Raw genomic sequence first — 20,349 nt, forward strand, 5'->3', positions numbered from 1 at the left:
TAGAACATGCAAAATAACCAACTGGCAATATTATTAGCATTTAACAATTTAGGGTGGCCTCAACGAGATTTCGATGTGGTAGTTACCATTTAGCCATAATATGTACTGGGCTTGAAATGTTGAATGATCAGCAGTATAATATATCTAAATTTGAGAATTGTTAATTTAAGAGGAAATACAAATCCTATATGGCCATATCGCCATCTTAGAAATACATGTACTTTATTACTTTGGATTAATTCTCAAAATTATTGTCTCCTAGAAAATATATTTGTAAAAACAAATTGAATATAAAGATCGAGACAGAGTTATAAGGTTTATATTTTATTTTTATGTATAAAATTGATATATTATTTGTTTAAACCATAATCAGCATTTAAAAACTTAGTAAATTGCATTACTTATAATACTTGACATTTCCTGATTACTGTCTACTACTATTGTATTATACCGTTTATTTAAATATTAAAAGTCAAAAAAGATGTAAATGCAAAATGATTTAAATTATTTGATTTCAACTTCAGTACGGTATAGATTTATCTTTTAAACAATATAATGTGACAATAATGACAACTTACATAAAGGCCTTGGAGCTATTAATAACATTTGACGCATGTCTATTCTTGACGTTGTCTTTGTTGTGTGGAAGCAGTAATAGTTCGCAGAAGTTTGTCATCAGTTAAAGAACTTAAGAAAATCCCGAAAGCCTTACACGGGTAAGAATTAAACAATGCTAAAACGGTTTTAATTTTTTATTTCAGTTTAAAGGTATAGCTTGGAATGTGATTCCATGCTATCTTGTTGATTGTAGATACTGCATCGGATATTCTGTATATAAAACAGTTTGACGCATGTGCATGTCATCTGGGACTCATAATTATGCAATTACATTTCTATATTAAGCGCAAAGTGTTCTTAGAGTGGCATTCTGTGATATCGTATGAATGACGGCCTGAGACTTTATGTGGATTACAAAATGGTTTTGTTACGATCCTTAGATGTTGGTTTTCTGTTATTTTCAGGACTCTACACTATAGAATTAACTATGATGAACTATCTGTTAATAGCTCTATTCTTGACGCTGCAACTAGTTCCAGTCTTGTCAACATTCTGTGTACCTCAAACAGGTAAATACAACTGTTCGACAGAAATAACAAAATGATTTTAATGGAATGATGAATTTCCCCGCTTTGGCTCGGATTCTTCTTCTTGAAACTTGGATTGACCCCTAATTTAAGATGACGTCCTTTCGGGTTAAGAAATTTCGTCCCATCCGAACGACTTGTCAGCTGTCCTTGTGTGTACCATAATGCAGAGCGCTTGATAAGCTGTCTTACATGATGGTGTGGCTGTTTGGGCGTAGAAAATGAAATGAAATGAAATGGGGTTTAACTTCCTACTGTTTTGCTCCCGGCTGGGCTAATGGAAACGGACATACGCCATACAGTGTGCTATGAGGCAAATTTTGCCCGGGCATCGGCACTACGACTTACTCTTATATCGAATTCCAACTGGCAAGGGATCTTTTACGTGCACGACAATGTATTCACGGGACCTCGGTTTTTCGTCCAATCCGAACGACTAGATAGCTGTTATTTGGGCGTAGGGATCTATAGTAAGTAGAGGTGTTTCAGAAGACAGTCACATGTTCTGGATTGGCAAAAGGCACACACATATATTATAATAATATGTTCCTTCTGGAATTAGCCCGCTGTATCAGCGGAACTATACATAATAATAAAAAGCTATTAATATGAACACATTCTCATCCTGAAAAAAATTTCGGGGTTACGTTTAGGTTTATCTAGATGTAGATATCAAATAAATCTCAGGTTATATTTGTCTTTTATAGTTTATGCCACTTGTAATATGGAGCCGACATCTGGGAATTCTGTTCGGGGTACAGTAGATTTTAGACAAAGGGTGGTAAGTTATCTCTTTGAAATTTGGGCTAATGACATCACGCACTAGAGGAATTATTCCTTGATAAATTATACAAATATCCATTTGGCGACCATCGTTATTTTATGATTTACTTTATGATTTAATTTAGGGTTGGGGATGTTGGCCTATTGGTAGTTTGGAGATAATGGTAGATTTAACAGGACTGCCAGCCGATACTGGCATCATTGCTCATGGATTTCATATTCATGAATATGGTGATTTGTCGGAAGGCTGCACAAGCACTGGCTCTCATTATAATCCTTTCAATAGAAACCACGGTGGGAGATTTTCTCGTGAAAGGTAATTCATCAAACTCTTAGTGTCATGCCTTATTTGGTGCTGCTCTAGAATTTTTTGTATGCTAGCCAATTCACATCTTTAGAGTCAAATAAGTATATTCCTCTAGTAAAATATAGTAGTCTGTACTCAGTGTGTTTTGTATATACATGTAATGATTATACACACTTCGTTGATTGTATCTTACGTAAATATCACATTTACTTTACAGACATGTTGGTGATTTAGGAAATGTTTTACAAGATAAAAATGGAAATATCTACACGGCCTTTTCGGCATATCTACCTACGTTAACAGGTCCTCGTTCAGTCCTTGGTCGTGCAGTAGTTGTAAGTAAAGTGGTTTACGTCGATATACTACCTTGGCCACCTTTAGGTTACTGTGTCTATCTATGGCCCTTTCCATTCAGCGCGCCTCTTTTACTAAATACATTTCCCTTTCCTGTGCCCATACTGCACTGGAGTTCGATCCCGGTGTTGACCGAGAAAAGGTTCCCCGGGGTTTTCCAGTGTGATTTCACATTGTAAATGTTGCAAGATGTAGGGCCTGTCAAGGAAGAGTGTCTAGTCGTTCGGATGGGACGAGAGACACGCAGTTGCATGGAATTCAGAGCAAAATGTCCCCCGTGGCACATTGCATGGTATATAGCCATCTTCAGTAGCCTGGTTGTTGCAGAAGAGTATATTTTCATTTTATTTACCCATTCTCTAAATCTGGTATTATGATATTTTAAAATATGTATTGATGACCTAATCAATTACCATGTATCTTATTCAACAGTTGTGCACTCTTGAATTAATTACGGGTATTATAAATGAGCTGATAATTACTTCGTGAAAACGATTCTTTGCGGGGTTCAAATCTTGACGTGGCCGAAAATAACCCTCAGATCTTTTTAAAGCTGGTTCTAATAGAGCAGGAGCCCAGGGGGTTAACCTAGCTGAAAAGTCTACCAATTTTCTCCTATATGGTATCAATGTATGTATATCTGGTATCATCAGAATGTATGTCTGCCTAGTTGGGGATCATGGCATTTAGGGCGTGGAATACCACACCCACCACCAGAAACCCGGCAGACTTACATTCTGATGATACCAGATATACATACATTGATACCATATATATGAGAAAATTAGTACACTTTTCAGCTAGGTTGACCCCCTGGGCTCCCGGTCTATAACTTGTCATGAGTGGCGCCTAGTTGGTAGTGACAATGATAATGTGCGTAGCCTTTCGGATGGGACGAAACCCGAAATTCCTTGTTCGAACTTGAGTGTGTGTGTGTGAGAGGTCAACAGGTGATTTACATGTCGAGGGTTTAGAACATAATTGTGATAAGTCACAATGCTTGATATACTGACCTATCACAATTATGTTCTAAACCCTCGATGTGTTGTAATATTTACTGTTATGTGTGTTATAATTCAGATTCATGAGAAGCCCGATGATTTGGGTCGTGGTATGAATGCGGAAAGCAAGAGGGCGGGAAATGCCGGTTCAAGATTGGGATGTTGCATTATAGGTCGATCGAATGGAGATAGATGGGACAGGGAGTGGGACGATGATTCAGATCCATAATGTATAATAACAAGACAGTTGCATCGTCGTCTGCTATGAAACCTCATTGCAATAAAGGCTGAGCAGCTGATAATCAAGATTGAATTAGTTTGTATTATTATAATGAATTAATGATGTGGACATGTAACTTAAGATTATTTGTCACCAATTTCCCACCGGCAGACTGGCCCAAGAAACATGCCGTGGTCACAACTTTATGCATCTCTAGCATTGGAAACGTCCATAAAACCGTAATGCGTGAGAAGCTACTGGTACCGTTAAGATCCCGACTGCCATTTGTCACTATCAAAGTAGCATGCCGTACCCAAATATCCCCCTTCCCATACCAGGGCTGGGGTAATGGGCAATGAAATGTAGTCATATTTTTGAAGTAATGACCATGTAATGAGTAATGGAAGATTTCAAAATTAATGAGTAATGGAATTGGAATTGGAATTAATTACTTTTCAATTAAATTTTACATGCATGGCACATATCAATATTTCCAACTGTGACAAGCCTCGAAGAAATAAATTAATGCAGCTAAGTCTCTAACTCAGTGGTTCGCAACCAGTGTGCCGCGAGATATTACTAAGAAAATGCGAAAAACCACGTGATCCTAATTGAGTATTTACTGGTGTCTACTGATAAATTCATAGCTGTGTTTTTCTTTATCTATATAGTTTGAGTCATTGTATGTGTATGACTAGTCTGTGTCTACAGTTGTATGCAGTTTATGACTTGCCATGTTTTTATTTTGCAAAATACAAATATTTGTCATATATTTAGCCAGGTGTGCTGGTAGCAAAAAAAGGTTGAGAACCACTGCTCTAACTCAATATCATCCAATGTCTCCGACATTTAAAACACAAATTATCATATATTTAAGACAAAATAAACATCCAGAGTTATGGACACTTGCAGCATTGAGGTCATGAGAGGTCGATCACTATCGATAATCAGCGTTTTAAGACCTTTTGTTTCAGATTTATGCTCCTTTTGCCGAAAATTTCGTGAATTTGATATTGGCCACAGTTTTTAACAGATAATTTTCAACTTTGTTGTGAAGCACTGGTTCACGCAAGGACGAACCCTATTGATATTTAGAATTTCTTAGTCTTCAGTTCGAGAGTAACCCCACCCCTTTGCCGAAAACCATCTGAATCTGGTAGAAATGAAATGGGGTTTAACTTCTCTGCTCCGACTGAAGTCGAGCATACGACATACCGTGTGCTATGAGGGGAATTTTGCCCGGACAGTGGCGCTACGGCCTACTCTTATTTCAAGTCCCAACTTGTGAAGGTTTTTAACAATTTTTTTCTACTTCAATCTGAAGCATTGGGAAAAGGAGAGGATGAATCCTATTGATTTCCCCTGTTCTCCATTCATCTATTGCAAAATGTGGGCGCATCTTGCATGGCAACTGCATATGCATGTCTATTAAATTTGTACCTAGTTTTAGTTTCAGCAACATTTTGCCAATATTTTTGTCATTTACATGTCCTAATACATCACCGGCAGTTACAATAGAAAACGTGAGATGGAACTATAGTTTTATTTTATATACAAGAGAATAATTACATAGTGAATTATACAAATACAATAAATTATACAATTTCTTTAATTACAACCAGTTAATATAGTTTCTTTCTGGAAATGTTCCTACATATTATAAAATAATAAATTATTAAGTGGAAGCGGGCTAAGCTAATCTTCATGCTTTCTTTCATTATAATCAAATGTCTTTAATCTCCTGATAGTACCTAGTAAATCAATGCTGACTTTAACTTGATATATTTTATGTTTTGATGGACACACTGACTATGTAACATGACCATTATAACATAATGAGCTTTTAGTAAAATCAATAAAATTATCATGTGAAGTTTAAATCTAATAAGCCATACAGGCACTTATATTTAAGCCAGTTTAAAAAAAACGTCAGCTAAGCAAGGTGAGTGTAGGGTCCACACTACTATAAACCAAGCCAGACATTGAAAAAAAAAACCAACCAAAAGAAACAGGGTAACCAAAAAGCTTTCTAGATGACAGGTTGCAAGCTAGGGTTTTAAACAGGTTTATTAGCCGCACCTTTGTATTCAGATGACAAAGTGATCTAGCTTAACCCATTAAATCTGCTTAACATAAGCGCCTGAATGGCATAAAATAAACAATATGTCATAAATTATACAATTTGATGAATTGGTTTTCTTGCAATAAGCTTGGTGTAGAAGTAGAAGTTTTCCCACTTTAATGCAAATTGAATTTGTCTCACTGCACTCTCTTTATAACATGTAACATTAATCCTTTTAATTAAAATAAAAAATATATCAGCTTCCACTACCAAACATTAAGAGCCTTATAGTAAGTGTTCCATCACATTCAACCAGTATTAGCAATGCAGAATATTGAAACCAATGTAATGCCAGTAAACTAATAGCAGAAAGTACTATAATTATTTGTTTTCTGGTGAATTATAGTATCATATTTTGTTATATTGTTGTGTAGTTGTTATTAGTGCATTGACACATTAATCCATTACTTACTTACATGTATTGTAGCATACTGTTTATTTATTCAATTTTAAGCACCTTAAAACACAAATGTTATATTTTTAGTAATGAAAATAAATTACACATAAATATATCTGACACAATTGCATATAAATTACATAGTAATGATATAATGAATAATCATTACTGTAACTAACATATTTCAACACCCTAGATATTTCTACCAATCACATTGCTCGTTACCTTTCTATAGTTACTTGCAATACGAGGACAGCTTCTCAATACCAGCAGTAAACAATCAAACCACATTAAGATGTTGTTATTTATTATACAAGAAATAAAGCGACCCATTGTGTTAGCAAGATACATATATGGTTTCAGAAAATGGTTTAAACAGTAACAAATTAACATAGTGAAAGCAAGGCACAACATGGCATATCAAATCATGAATTGATAATTACATAACCAATTTAACAGAAATATAATTTCATAAACAATAACTTGTAATAATGTGGAATTCCAGTGGCGTCTTATAAGACTGTACATAGAAACATAATATCTTCACAATATATTTTAATTAATCCTTTTTCATTTCAAAATTAGTGACATATTTTTTACACTTCAATAAGCTATATATAATTTTTATAGACATTGACATTAATTATACATTTAATACAGTTTGACATTTGTATTTTAAAGAAACATCAAGTTTCAAGGGTAAGCTTACCAATAAAATAATAAAACTCTAGTGATTTGTGATTGTTTAAAAATGTCTTCAAAAGTGTCTTAAAATATTCAAGACTATTCTGCTGTGATGAAATATTATAGTCAAATGGGGCCTAGTATTTGTATGAATCAACTAATAGTCTATACTATTTTTGTTGATGCTTTTAAAATATATTCTACTTTATCAATGAACAAAACAATAATTATTTCATAAATAAATGCATATAAGAGATTAGACATGTAATTTCCTGTAACAAAAGCATTCAGTTATTTTATCCCGGATATTGTAGATGTACACAGTCGTTTATTAATATCAGCTGTTGTTACAGATGAGAATATCATTACATAAAATAAACACAGCACCACTCCATACAAAAACAAAACAATTTCAAATCGGTTAATGAATCATAATAATAAACATCAATCTCATAAACAACTTGAAACGGATTTACTCTTTAACAAAAAGAGGCAATGGTGTCATTAATAAAACTGAAAAATATTTCTTAATCCATATAACACATCATAAAATGATCACTTCTCACACCTTATGTGATAGAAACACTGGCTGGTTTACTATACAATACAATATGGCACAAATATCCCAAAACTTAAGACTCAATCCAAATATAAAGCGTGTGTATGTAACTACAGTATAATAAAGTTGTATCACAAGTTAGATGATGAAGATGAATAGATAATGGATGCTTTAGATGATGACTTATTAAGTCTCTGGCTTCTTTTGTTTAGCACCAAGAAAACCCTGAAAACATATGAAAATATTGCTGTTATAAAAGCTGATGATCATCAATGACTTACATTTTATTACTCCTGGTTTTTGTACACTAATTTAATCAATATGTTGATGTTGATGTATAATATTGTCAGTGTTTACAGTTCCAGGACTAGAGAGAACAACTACATAAAGGAATAGATACAAAGAATATCTATTAAAGGTCTTGAGTTCTAACAACATCATTAACAGCTAAATCATACTTTTTTTTCCAATTTAACATACCTTTTCAATTTTGTCCAACTTTAGATATCAATTCATCACATATATTAGTTAATTCTTCATTTTCTCTTTTCTACAAAACAAAATAACAATTATTAGTTTGAAATATCAGATGCAAAGATCACTTGATTCAAATTTTTATACTTTGGCATCATTATATTGGATGGTTGGATGGTAACCTCCAGTATAATCATAATACCGGTCATAGTGTTTTTAACATTTAATCCTGTTTCTATTAAACCCTTCAGCATTAACAATAAACTATTTACTCAATTAATAGAATGCAGTATTCATCAAAGATTAAATTAATGGATAAAATGCTGTATTCCTCAAATATTTAATTAATGAATAAAATGCAGTATGTATTTCATAGTATTTAGAAAAATAATAAATTGTATTACCTTCTGTTCTAAGCTATGTTCTAATCCTTTTATTTGTATTTCAGATTTCTTTAAAGCAGCTTCTAATTTAGCAATATCTGTATATGTTGATTTTTTCACTTTCTCTATATCATGATGTGCTCTAAAACATGGTAAATTCCATTCATGAAGATTCATTACAATAAATATCACAGATAATAAATTAATTTGAAACTAAATAACTACAACTGCAGGGTTATGGTCTATGCAAAGGTATTGGAGTTACTTCCCTTTAAACTCCAGGATAAAATTTACAAGAAGGTGATTGAATAGTTGTTTATGTTTCTTTCATTTAACAAGCAGAAGATGCAAGAGAAGATAAATCTATTGATTTGCAAGTTCCAAATATAAGCCTCACATTTTATCCAAGTCTATTCTCCTGTAGCTAGAGAGCTAAATGATCTCAGAATAGTTTTGCAAATTTCAAATATTAATAGATTATTAGCAGGTATTTATAAATTTGTAACGGATATCAAACTGATTATTCCTAATAAAATGAAAGTTAATTCCACAAGAATTATAATTTTTATCTGGAATCTTTAGCTAGATTTATAATTATATTGAAAACATTCAAGTTTAATCAAGATGTTTTTGTAGACTTACTGTTCTAATTTTTCTTCTGCTTGTTGTTTTAAAGCTTGTAACTTAGCTTTAGATTTCTTATCTTTTTCTTGATATTCTTCAACACATTTCTTTAAAGCTTCTTCATTCTAAAAAATAGATATAAGCAATATGGTTTTTAATCCATTTTGAAACCAACCGGCCAGAGGCCAGAATTGAGTCAGTAAAGGCCCTTATTAACTTCATAAAATGGGGTCAATTACCCTGCACTACCTTTAATATCAACTTTAAATTTCAAGTCAGTTGGATTATAACTTTAGTTTAAGCCTCTAGAAGGCCCACAAGTAATACAGGACATTAGACGAACAACAATATACGTCCACATTTTCCATATTTAAATTAATTCATGTATTGGATTGGTTTTAAGTTCATGTCAATAATATTCCTCAATAATTATTTGTCTTCGTTTATTCGATAGATACTGAAAGCAAAACATCTGTGATACAAATAGAATGGTTCATGATGTTTAAACATATATCTTATAAACACGTACTTTAAAATTGTATCAATATCAATACTTAATAACAGATCAAAAGGAATGGTAGACTGGGTCTTGTTGTTTGTTATTCAGGTTGTGCAATTTTCACGTCATATTGAACCTTACATAGAATGCAATGTCTTGTATGACCTTTTATAAATAAAGTTCAAAGTGTTGACCCATTTTCATGCACGGTCATGGGATAATGTATATTCAGTGTAAATTTCAAAATGGAGTCATGAAAGAAACTGGGTTTAAAAACCATTGAACATGACCATGATTTTATAATTATTATAATTATCAATACAATTATGTGCCTGTGTCAAAAGTGGGAGGAAACCAGTATGAAAATATACCACACTATATATGTACCTTTTTAAATGTTTCCACTACACCCTTCGCTTTTTCAAAGCGCCGATGTAAATCAGAAAATGCAGTTTCCACGGAATTCAGATCTTCTAAGGCTTGGTCTCGTTCTTTCATTATATCTTGTAAGGATTGCTGAGAATTAAGGCAGGACTTCTGTCTTTCAGCTGTAATAAATATTTTTACAATTGTAACCTTATTTATTTTTTTTATTAAGTACAATATATCATAAAGACAAAGTATACCAAAGAACCTAATATGAGCCATCTTGCTACAGATATGACATTTTCCCCACCATATTTATTAGTGACGTTTTTTGTTTTCAAACTTAAATTTTTGAAAACAAATATATAAAGACAGTACAATTAGTTACCTTGTAATTGTGCAATAGTTTTTTCAAATTCAGCCACTACAGCCCTAGAAAAGAAATAAAGTAAATTTTATAAGAATTAAAATTGGACTGATGAAAATTGATTTTGAGCTTCACAGTTTACACTATACTATCTGTATAAAACTGCACTAATCAAGATATTATTAAAGAACTTAAAGCAGAGAGATAGAGGGGGAGAGAAATGGGGTTTAACATCCACTTGACACATACTAGGTCATTTCTGGACTAATATATGGTTCAATTTTATTTCAATAGTTCGCTTGCGCGTAAGGATCTTTAGCAGTGGGAGGAAACCGAAGGACTCGGAGAAAACCCACGAGGCTGGAAAGGCGACCCTACTCCTTGTCACGAACAACCAGGGAATCGAAACCATGCCAGTTAACTCAATGACAGACCTTATGAAACAGCATGCACACGCTAACCATTCGGCCATCCAACCCCCCGAACTTAAAGCAAGTAGACATGCAGTGTGTCTTATGTTTTTTCAGGTCATTTCTTAGACTTTTATCTAAAAATATGCTGGGCAACCGGGTAAAAATAATGTGTTTAATTCCTTCACTCATTTGTACCTCATATCTTCATTTGTCTGTTGCGCTTTTCGATGTTTTTCTTCCATATGAGCAAGTTTCTTATCTCGGTCAGCTAATTTTTTGCTCCATTCTTTTTCTTTATTTAATAATTCAGATTGAAAGGATAATTCTAATTCTTGTTTCATTTTATTCCATTCTGACTGGGAATATTTCATCACCTACAAATACAGTTAAAATATCATTAGCATGTGATTAACAACATATAATAACAAGTTCATGCAATAACAACGTTTAAATCACAAATTTATCAATTACTGTACATGGAACAATAGATGAACAATATATAATGATACATCATATAAAATATAATAGAACTCAATAATACCTGGTAAGCTGGTAGACCAAAACATATATATTTCTAATGATAATATCTCAGTCAATTAACATAGGGTAAACAATCTATTATTAATCCATGTTCAAATTCTAGTTTAGGTCCACATGTATAATTCTAAAGCAATATCCGACACTGGTATTTTCACAGACTGCTATGACTATGACCAATAAATAAGACTATAACTATAAGCTTTGATTGTTTTTATGATGAACCAGCTCCCGTTAAGCAATCTCTTTCTGAAGCCAACATTTAACATGTATTTGAAACATACTTGTTTATATGATGTTAAATATTCAAGTCTTTCAAATTTAATCTAAATCCTAATTCGGTCCACTTATTTATGCAATCTTCAACACCTTGTTTTTATACTTTAAAATATTTATAGACACATTTTCTAAGTAGTAAATGTACTTTTTTAACCTGAATTTAAAATCATGCTATATATTTTATATAAAACTCTCAAACATAAAACTCTAAAGATGGGAGAAGATCAATTGGGTGCACGGCTCAATGCTATAGGACATATCTATTTGTAAATTGTCTGTTTTTAATTAATTCAAATTCAGGATCAATTATATCTTTAAAGTTAAATATACATTATGCAAGAGCTAAATCTGCCTATTGCAGGTCTTTCTTTAGGTCTGAAATGTTATCTAATTATCCATTAGACATTAATTAACTTATCAAGACCATAATCAACTATCGTTGTCATCGCTAGCCTGTGATGTTTAGTGGATTAGGTTCCGATTTGCTGTTCGACTTCTATCCATCATTTAATCATGAAATGGATAATCAAGACTATGTTTTCTATCGTATCAACTTTAGTAATGATGATCAAGGATAGGTCGAAAAATTAAATCGCTAAAATCTTGGTTCAGAGTGAATCAATTTGACTGAAATTTTCAGCAAATTCCCTTTACATTATGTAGTTTTTAACTATTATAGTGAGAACTGCCAGTTCTTTATCTAATCTCCCATAATGTATCTTTAAAAGAAACTATTTTTATTTGTGACTTTGTGATTGCTACCTTGAACCTATTAATCGCATACACTAAACAACATTACATGAAGATAACAGTAAGTTACTAATTACACACACATACTAAACAGCATATTCCTGTAAGAACTTAAATGTCAGACACAATTTCTAGAAGTTTCCATAAATATATACTGGTACATGTACTGTATTCAAGTATTAATTACTGCTTTACATCACTAATATAAGGCCTGTTTATTTTCAGTTGTGTTAACAAATTTTAATGTTTAGGTTATATTTCGTAAATGAATGATAGTCATGATAGAAAATGAAAATGAAATGTAAAATAAATGATATAAGAAAATAATGTGAAAGAAACATCAAACTTAGCAATAAGTAGGCATTAAAGCATATTCTGGAAAAATAATTTTTTCAAAATGTAATGAATATTAATCATTATATTAGTCACAATGAAAGCACACAGAAACAACTATTTAATTATGAAAGTTTCATGGCTGGATTCAAAACACGGATTTGTTATATGGTTTTCTTAATATTAGTTTAATACATAAGTCGGTATTTAACACACAACAATAATCACACACAATATACATACTGAACTAAAACACACAATATACATACTGAACTAAAACACACACACACACACATTGAACTACAACATAACACCAAGCTACCAAAATAATAATAACAATACACCAGTTTACCTGTTCACCAGTATTAACACCCTGAGAATTTAAGGTAAAAAGTGCAAATCAGGAAATAAGTAAAATGTATAAATAGTTAGAGCAACTGAAATAATACAAGCCCAGGGATAACGAAGCAATATGATGAGTCTGTGAGAATGAATGATTTAAAATGGAAATGGATTTTTTTATAACAAATTACAAGGAGAAAAAATTTTAATCTGAGAAATTGCTTGTTTCTTAGAATAATCATTTTTAAAAAAAGGCGAAGGAATGTAGAATTTTTCTGTGAAAGTTGAATTTTTTAAAATGGGGTTATCTCCCTTGTAAAATCAGAAACGAGAGAACTTTTACTTTAAAAAAATGACATGTTGCATTTATTTTTAAATGGTCTTCGACCTTCGTCTTAAGTGTATTCTGAATATTTCACCATTTATATACAGAATATGATCTAATGGTAATCATGAATGACACAGATGCCCCTTTTACCATATAAAAACTGTAATTATAATATAATCTTAGTGATAAACAGCGTAATAATTAATTATTCGCTCACTAACGAATCCCCTGCCACCCTAATCAACTTAAAATAGGATTTACAGGACAAATAAAAGAGGTATTTTGTACAGTTTTCTAGATTCTGGGAGATAAAAATATAGATGAATACCTCTTTAATGTTACACTTTAAAAATAGAGGCGTACAAATGTTGTTACCGATATGTTAAATACATATATATCACTCAATAACATGAAGATAATAACTGACTGCATTCAAATGATAGCTGACATCACTGTACTATTTTAAACTTTACAATATTAAAGCTCACTAGACAAACATCAAATTACGGCTATTTCATATTAAAAGGGACAAATATTATTTACTGTAAAATCAACTATACAATTAATCACATATTTCCAATAACACCACTAAAATGTCAAATAGAAAAAAAATATCTAAAAAAATTGTTAATATTCTAATGTTACTGTTGATTTAAAATAAGAAGTTAGATTGGTTTTAATAAACTACTTGTATCCTCTTAATTATAACCATAAAAATTTAAAATGAAATAAATGTTTTGGTGTTTACCTGGACCAACTGAACGACTTGATCATGTCCAGCCATATTGCGGTCCTCCTGAAAAAATCAAAATATAAGATATGAATGAGGTACCTGTAAAATTAATTCAATAAATTTACACATCAGTACCCATTTGCACAAAGGTTACATAAATTTGTTATTTTCCATCATTCCAGCACACATTATCTTTGCTTCGACTACAACAAATATTGTCTTGACAAAATTACAGTTATACTACTAACTGGTTGCTCCTGTCAACAGTTCCCGGAATGGTTTATGTGTCCGCCAGTTAACAATAATTCTGTTTGTGTAATTCAAGAACAATTTAAGGAATTATCTGTATGACTTTTGACACCATATATCAACAACCGATATCCAGGCTTATATTCTCTGATGTCAGGAGCCGATTTACGTGTGCATAATTACATTCTGTGCAACAGGGTTCCCCATCTTCATGAGCCCAGTTTAAGAGCAAAACAGTAGGACGTTAAACCCCATTTCATTTTGCAACAGGGTTCAAACTAACAGTAATATTATTCTGTTAAATCTCCCAATCAAAAAACCATCACAATTTCTTTTTCAAGTTTTAACTTAGGTTGAAATTTTGATAAAACTACTACATGTACATGCAATTTAAAATAATTTCTATTATCAATTTTGCTTTTTAAAGTTGATCTGTTACAAATTAGTAGATTTAGTAAAATGATCATCTCATAATGACAGGCGTGGTCAAAGTCAGAGTATCAAAACAGAAATGCTGTACTTTTATTCTTCGATCACATACATGTAAATAATAGGTAGTTAAAATTACTGTGACTACGTACATGTACTAGTAACAGGTGACATACCCGGTATTATATCTTAGTTCATGGTCAAGAGTTTATTGTGAATCAACAAATACAGATCTGATTTATTTATATAACGATACTGTTTTTGAAAAAGTATGTCATAATTTTTCTTCCTAAGTGACTGATGATTCTAACCAAGTGAATACATTAACTAAAATATGAATTCTTATCAATTGTACATAACTTATGCATCAATTTGATTGTCAAAATTTGGATTTATAAAACATCTTCTATACCATACGCTTTTGTTATAAAAAAAGTACATCTTCTATATGATTTTGTTAACTGTAAGAACGCTGATGATGCCTCAACTATTCTGTGTAAATTAAAATATTATTCTGAAGGTTTCACAACAAAGATATATGGATACAATCTTATAATATAAATTTATGACTGATAAGTTTGGTTAGCAATGATTCTCAAACACTGCAATCAGCAAGCATCACACAGCATGCTTATAATATAAAATATCATTTAACGCACGCCATGGTCAAATTCTGTACCATCTTCACACAGTTCCTGATTATCATTTAAACATGAATAGTTATCTACTGAATCTTGGGATAGACGAGAGGAGTCTTCAATCTCCGTGTAATTATGAATCTGGTCAACCCAAGCATCTTGTATGTCGCTGCCCTCAATAAAATGAAGATTGTCGGAGGCCAGTGACTAGTGAATTAACAAAATATATGTAAAGTTAGTTCATTTTATTAAATATCATTTTGCAATATGATAAAATAGGACAGAAGTAGTAATTAATTGTATTAATAAATCACACCATCTTACATAGTTAGAATCTAAAATGCAGTTTAAATACAAAAAGCATCTTAATTCTAGTTAACTAGGCCTGAATCTTATTTCATTTCAAACTTGTCGTGGTTTCTTGTTAAAGAAATGCTAACTTGATCTTTCTTGTCTCATTTCATAAGGTATATTCCAATTAAGACCTGAATGTTCTATAAACTTATTAATTTGTTTCTCTAAAGATATATAAAATATGAATAAATTACCTTGGTGTCTGTTGATACAATTGGACTAGTACTAAATAATAATCTATCTACATCTTGGTTCGGTGGTACAGATTTCGCTTCAAACTGGTCTTGTAGTTTTCTAGCAGCAGGATGATTTTTACTTTTCTGTTTTACTGAAGAGGGTGAAGGTGTATTCAATTGCAGTAAATCCTTTTCACTGAATAATTAAATAAAAAGATCATTATTGATATAGTTCGTCAATCAATAATTGATTTGAATAAACTATAATAAAGTGAAAGTTTACACCATACATTTGTACATGTATTAACTCCCAGTGGGTTAAAAAAAAATTTTTATCAAAAATTTACAGTGACATAAAATATTTTAAAGTCTCTGAATGTCCTAAGTCCTTTGAGGGATTTGTAATCCTTACTTACTACCATAATCAGAAAATCAGAATATTAATCAAAATATGGTTCAATTCCATTCAGAATTTACATAGATATGAAATGAAATGGGGTTTAACATCCTACTGCTCTTCTCAGATATATGAATTGAAAGTTGGACATACACTGCAGACAATATGCAGGATATAGTCAACACACACCACCTATAAATTTCACTGAATCTTTTAATGGGCCTTATTCTAATCCAACTGAATCAAAGCCCGGTGATTATCGACAGTTGATATTTTGAGTTTGTTTTCTTAAAGGGGCATTATGTAAGATTTAGATAAAGAGCTCACCATTCTTACTATAATAGTTCACAAATAGATAATGCAAAATTAATATACTGAAAATTTCATTCAATGTTTGAAGTTTTGACAAGATTTGTCATAGATTGTTTATTATCGTAATAACAGTACTTGTTAGATTCGATTCACCATTTTTAAATTAAACCATTAAATGAAAACCAGTTTCAACTCATTCAATCTCCACCATCTGAAGTTCTAGAGAGTTGATCATGGGCTTATTATGTTAATATATGTCTAAATAATAGTTTATATAACATTTAAAGCCAAAATAACGACTTGTGGATTATGTCATGAGAAATTGGATATTTTCCAAAAAATGCAAATGACGCATAGTCTTTGAAAGAATAAAAACTTTAGTTAAAGTTGAATATTTTAGCTAGTTACTGATAAATTCTGTACAGGATACTGTACATTGTTTTCAGATCTCTAGTCATTAGAACTGATGATGGCAGGAAGCCAATCATTTTAAAACCCAAGTCAAGTCAATAAAACAGGAAACCAATATCAGTGCTAATACCAACATTTTCCAATAAAAATTTTACAGGAGTATCGAGAAAGAAATGGAGTTTAATATTTTGTTTGGACATCTTTTATAGTACAAGACCAGACTTCAAGTTCCAAACACTTACTACTAGTTACTGCAATTAAACACATTGTTTTGGAAGTCGCAGTAACAGTTAATAATAACAAATATTGCTTTTTTACAATATTGTACATATAGTACCATATGTATAATGCTTAGTCAATGACAACAGTCACTTACCCTTTCATGATTTTATTTGTCATCAAGATATAGACTTCTATCAATTATATAAGCTTACACAAAATACTATAAAACTGCTATAAACAGCTGATTGTTGATGTAACAATTGAACATAAGACTTCTTCAGTTCAAAATTTTAACAATTGTTCTTATTATTCACAAATTAAACACCAGCTGTGATTCGCAATGAGTTGTAATTCCTAAACATATTTGTGTTTCAGTTCTCAATGAAATTCAACAATTATTTCAGTTAACACATTAACTTTCACACTCTTTTTTACATTCAATAACACCTTTTCACATTTGTCTGCATTCCTAACACTAATGTGTTTAACTTACAGATATGCAGAAGTGAAAACTGGAATGATCAATTACACTCAACCATGCTTCTGTGTATCATGTATATAAGATAGCGTTACACATGTATGCTAAAAAATAGATAAACCCTAACCCTTCCTATCTTTTGCAGCACAATTACTTCTGCTAAACTTGTATGTTAAATGGCAGACTAGTTTTTTATACCTGCACAGTTAAGGTTGAGTCTGGGTATAGCGAATTACACATCATTTCAGAATAGTTGGATATAATGTATGTACAGGTTCAGAAGCTGGTCAATTAGTAATTACAGTGGAGCAAATTAGTTTACCGGTAATTGTAAAAGTCTTACATTTACAACAACAGTGGTACTGGTAGCAGATTTGTTACAAGCACAAAATTACAAAAGATATGCTCAGGATATTGTCTAGAAATTACACATATTAATGACTGTTCATTAGTACATAAATGACATTCAATAGTACCATGTTGAGCAATTATAAATCCTTCGCAAAATCAAATGAGTTTTGATTTGCTTTTTTAATTTAGCTTAATAGGCCTACATTACACAACTTCATAACTAAATGATAGATCCTGATAGAAATACACCATCACAATATGTAATTCACATGAATAATAGCTTGTATTATAAACAGGTTGTCTATAGTATGTTACTGCTATAACAGTATAGAGGAAAATGGAGGCAGTAAAAAATCAATATTCTATACTCATTTCTCTCCTCCAGTAGAATCGTGTTGGAGAATTCCAGATAGCCAGTAATACAATACTTAGACTGGAGTGAGAAAATCAAATAACCAATATGATGAAAATCGATAGTGTAAGCAATGTCAGATTTAGACAATCATCACTTGTATTGGTCAGACAAACCACAAATAGGAAAACTCATTGATTTCATGTAGTATAAAATCAACAATCTTAGAGAGAGAGAAAGAGAGAGAGAGAGAGAGAGATGGTACAATTTTATTTAAATAATTCTTCTTCCCTCGAAGTCTATAGCAGTGGTCTATAGCAGTGGTCGGAAGACTGGGATTGGCTGAATGACAGACCTTATGATCTAAACTGCATGTTAGACCAATCGGCCACCCAACCCTTCCTATGCAGATACAATTCTAAACAAAATAGCAGGAAAAAATGAAATATACCTTGCTGTGTTTTAAATTAATGTACAGTGTTAATTGTTTACCATGAAGAATAAATAACAATAAAATCTCACATTAAAACATGTTATTACCATTTCTGTCCAGACTAGACTACACTATATGATGAGTCATTTCAACTCATTAACCTACCTATAGGTATACTACACTAGTTGGTGTGTTCAGTTTATCAAGAGAAGGAAATGTCAAAGTGTTTTACATGGCTACTTTAGCTGTACATCTCAGCTACAAGACTATTAAAATCAAAACAAGCAAGGTCTGGATTAAAACCTACAGAAGCACTAAGCACTGAACTCCTTGTACACCACCCACACATACTTTATATACAAGATTCTAATTATATTCCCAAGTCTAAAATATATCATTAACCTATTCAATACTATATTAACAGTATTATTTACTTATAATAGTTATTTTATTTTCTTAGGAAAATATAAATTTGCAACAGCTTAATCCATGCTAAACTGTTCTCAAATTGATTATTTAACATTTAATTAAGAAAACAAAATCAACAGTAGATAATCTTTTGACTTGGATTTTAAAGGCCCATCAAAATAAATCATGAACCATGTTAAGACTGATATTCCTTTCATAGGTTCAACTTTCACAATTTTGTAATTTTCAAGTTATTGACAATCTTTCAAATGACAATTAGAGACTACAATATTCATGTTGTATGTGTATATACACGGGTGATTTTTTTGTCATTTATTGTGATGGAGGCAATCTTTTCGAAGGTGCTAAGCACATGCTTATGTTTAATCCAGGACTGTCTATATTTGGATGTAATTTGAACCTGGTACAGGGCCCTAATGACACAACCACCCCAGCACTTGTAAGCAGCAGACCAAAACTTCTGTCATAATGAATGGAGATATATCATTATAGTTACAATGACATAATTCAGTTTTTTCCCTTAAAGCTATATAATTGACTAACAAATTTTTCATAACGATAATAATAATACAATGAGCTTTGAATATTTCTGTCTACAGTCAACTCACCTTGATAAAGAAGAATTTGTTGCAAATCTCGGGGGAGTGGTTTCTTCCTCTTTTTCTGAAAAAAAAAGAACACAAAAAATAAGCATACGATTGTAAACTTTTTGAACAATACACTGCACAATCTTTTACAATGATTGATAGAAAGAAAACAAAATAAAACTATATTCCTGGATACTGATGACATACACACAAACAGATCAAAATGTCAGATATCGACAATATCAGCTGAGCCCCATAATAATATAATTTTTCTTAATGAATAACAAAACAACAATTTTATCATTGTATTTATTGTTTGTTCAAGCCATCTTAATGTAAGCTTACCAGGTTTCACATTCGACATATAACCACCCATCTTATAACGAGAGAAATTAATGAATTTTACATTTCAAATGTATAAACATTAACTTGTATTCAGCCATATAGTTACCCATACTACTAGTTTTATGTCTTAACCAGATTATATTTAACATTTCTATAAGAGGAAGTGTAAATGTGTCTAGCAGGAAA

The 20,349-nt window shown here is 31.6% G+C and overlaps 1 protein-coding gene and 1 long non-coding RNA gene across 14 annotated transcripts in view; one reads left to right on the forward strand and one right to left on the reverse strand.

Annotated features, from left to right (window-relative positions):
- Positions 1 to 608: 608 nt before the first annotated feature.
- On the forward strand, positions 609 to 2,191 carry LOC126815207 (uncharacterized). The gene is made up of 4 exons (XR_007677840.2): positions 609 to 716; positions 1,023 to 1,127; positions 1,853 to 1,926; positions 2,054 to 2,191. It is a non-coding gene; the product is annotated as an uncharacterized LOC126815207 (long non-coding RNA).
- A 3,146-nt stretch (positions 2,192 to 5,337) lies between these two features.
- LOC126814365 (transforming acidic coiled-coil-containing protein 2) overlaps positions 5,338 to 20,349 on the reverse strand; it is a 35,094-nt gene continuing 20,082 nt past the window's right edge. For 3 of the 13 annotated variants that reach the window (XM_050539446.2, XM_056099457.1, XM_050539454.2), the window contains 12 exons: positions 19,840 to 19,894; positions 15,865 to 16,042; positions 15,338 to 15,523; positions 14,016 to 14,063; positions 12,950 to 12,970; positions 10,894 to 11,072; positions 10,307 to 10,350; positions 9,940 to 10,100; positions 9,072 to 9,178; positions 8,451 to 8,571; positions 8,053 to 8,122; positions 5,338 to 7,797 (listed from right to left, as the gene is read on the reverse strand). In XM_050539446.2, coding sequence (XP_050395403.2) covers positions 8,057 to 8,122; positions 8,451 to 8,571; positions 9,072 to 9,178; positions 9,940 to 10,100; positions 10,307 to 10,350; positions 10,894 to 11,072; positions 12,950 to 12,970; positions 14,016 to 14,063; positions 15,338 to 15,523; positions 15,865 to 16,042; positions 19,840 to 19,894 — 1,166 coding nt within the window. In that variant the 3' untranslated portion in view covers positions 5,338 to 7,797; positions 8,053 to 8,056. Of the gene's footprint in view, positions 7,798 to 8,052; positions 8,123 to 8,450; positions 8,572 to 9,071; positions 9,179 to 9,939; positions 10,101 to 10,306; positions 10,351 to 10,893; positions 11,073 to 12,949; positions 12,971 to 13,595; positions 13,611 to 14,015; positions 14,064 to 15,337; positions 15,524 to 15,864; positions 16,043 to 17,342; positions 17,458 to 17,864; positions 17,883 to 19,839; positions 19,895 to 20,163; positions 20,312 to 20,349 lie in introns of those variants that run through there. The other 10 variants (XR_007677565.2, XR_007677567.2, XM_050539452.2 and 7 more) reach the window with 8 other exon arrangements.

Source organism: Patella vulgata, chromosome 3 (genome assembly GCF_932274485.2).
Source record: "Patella vulgata chromosome 3, xgPatVulg1.2, whole genome shotgun sequence".
Taxonomy (NCBI): Eukaryota; Metazoa; Mollusca; class Gastropoda; family Patellidae; genus Patella; species Patella vulgata.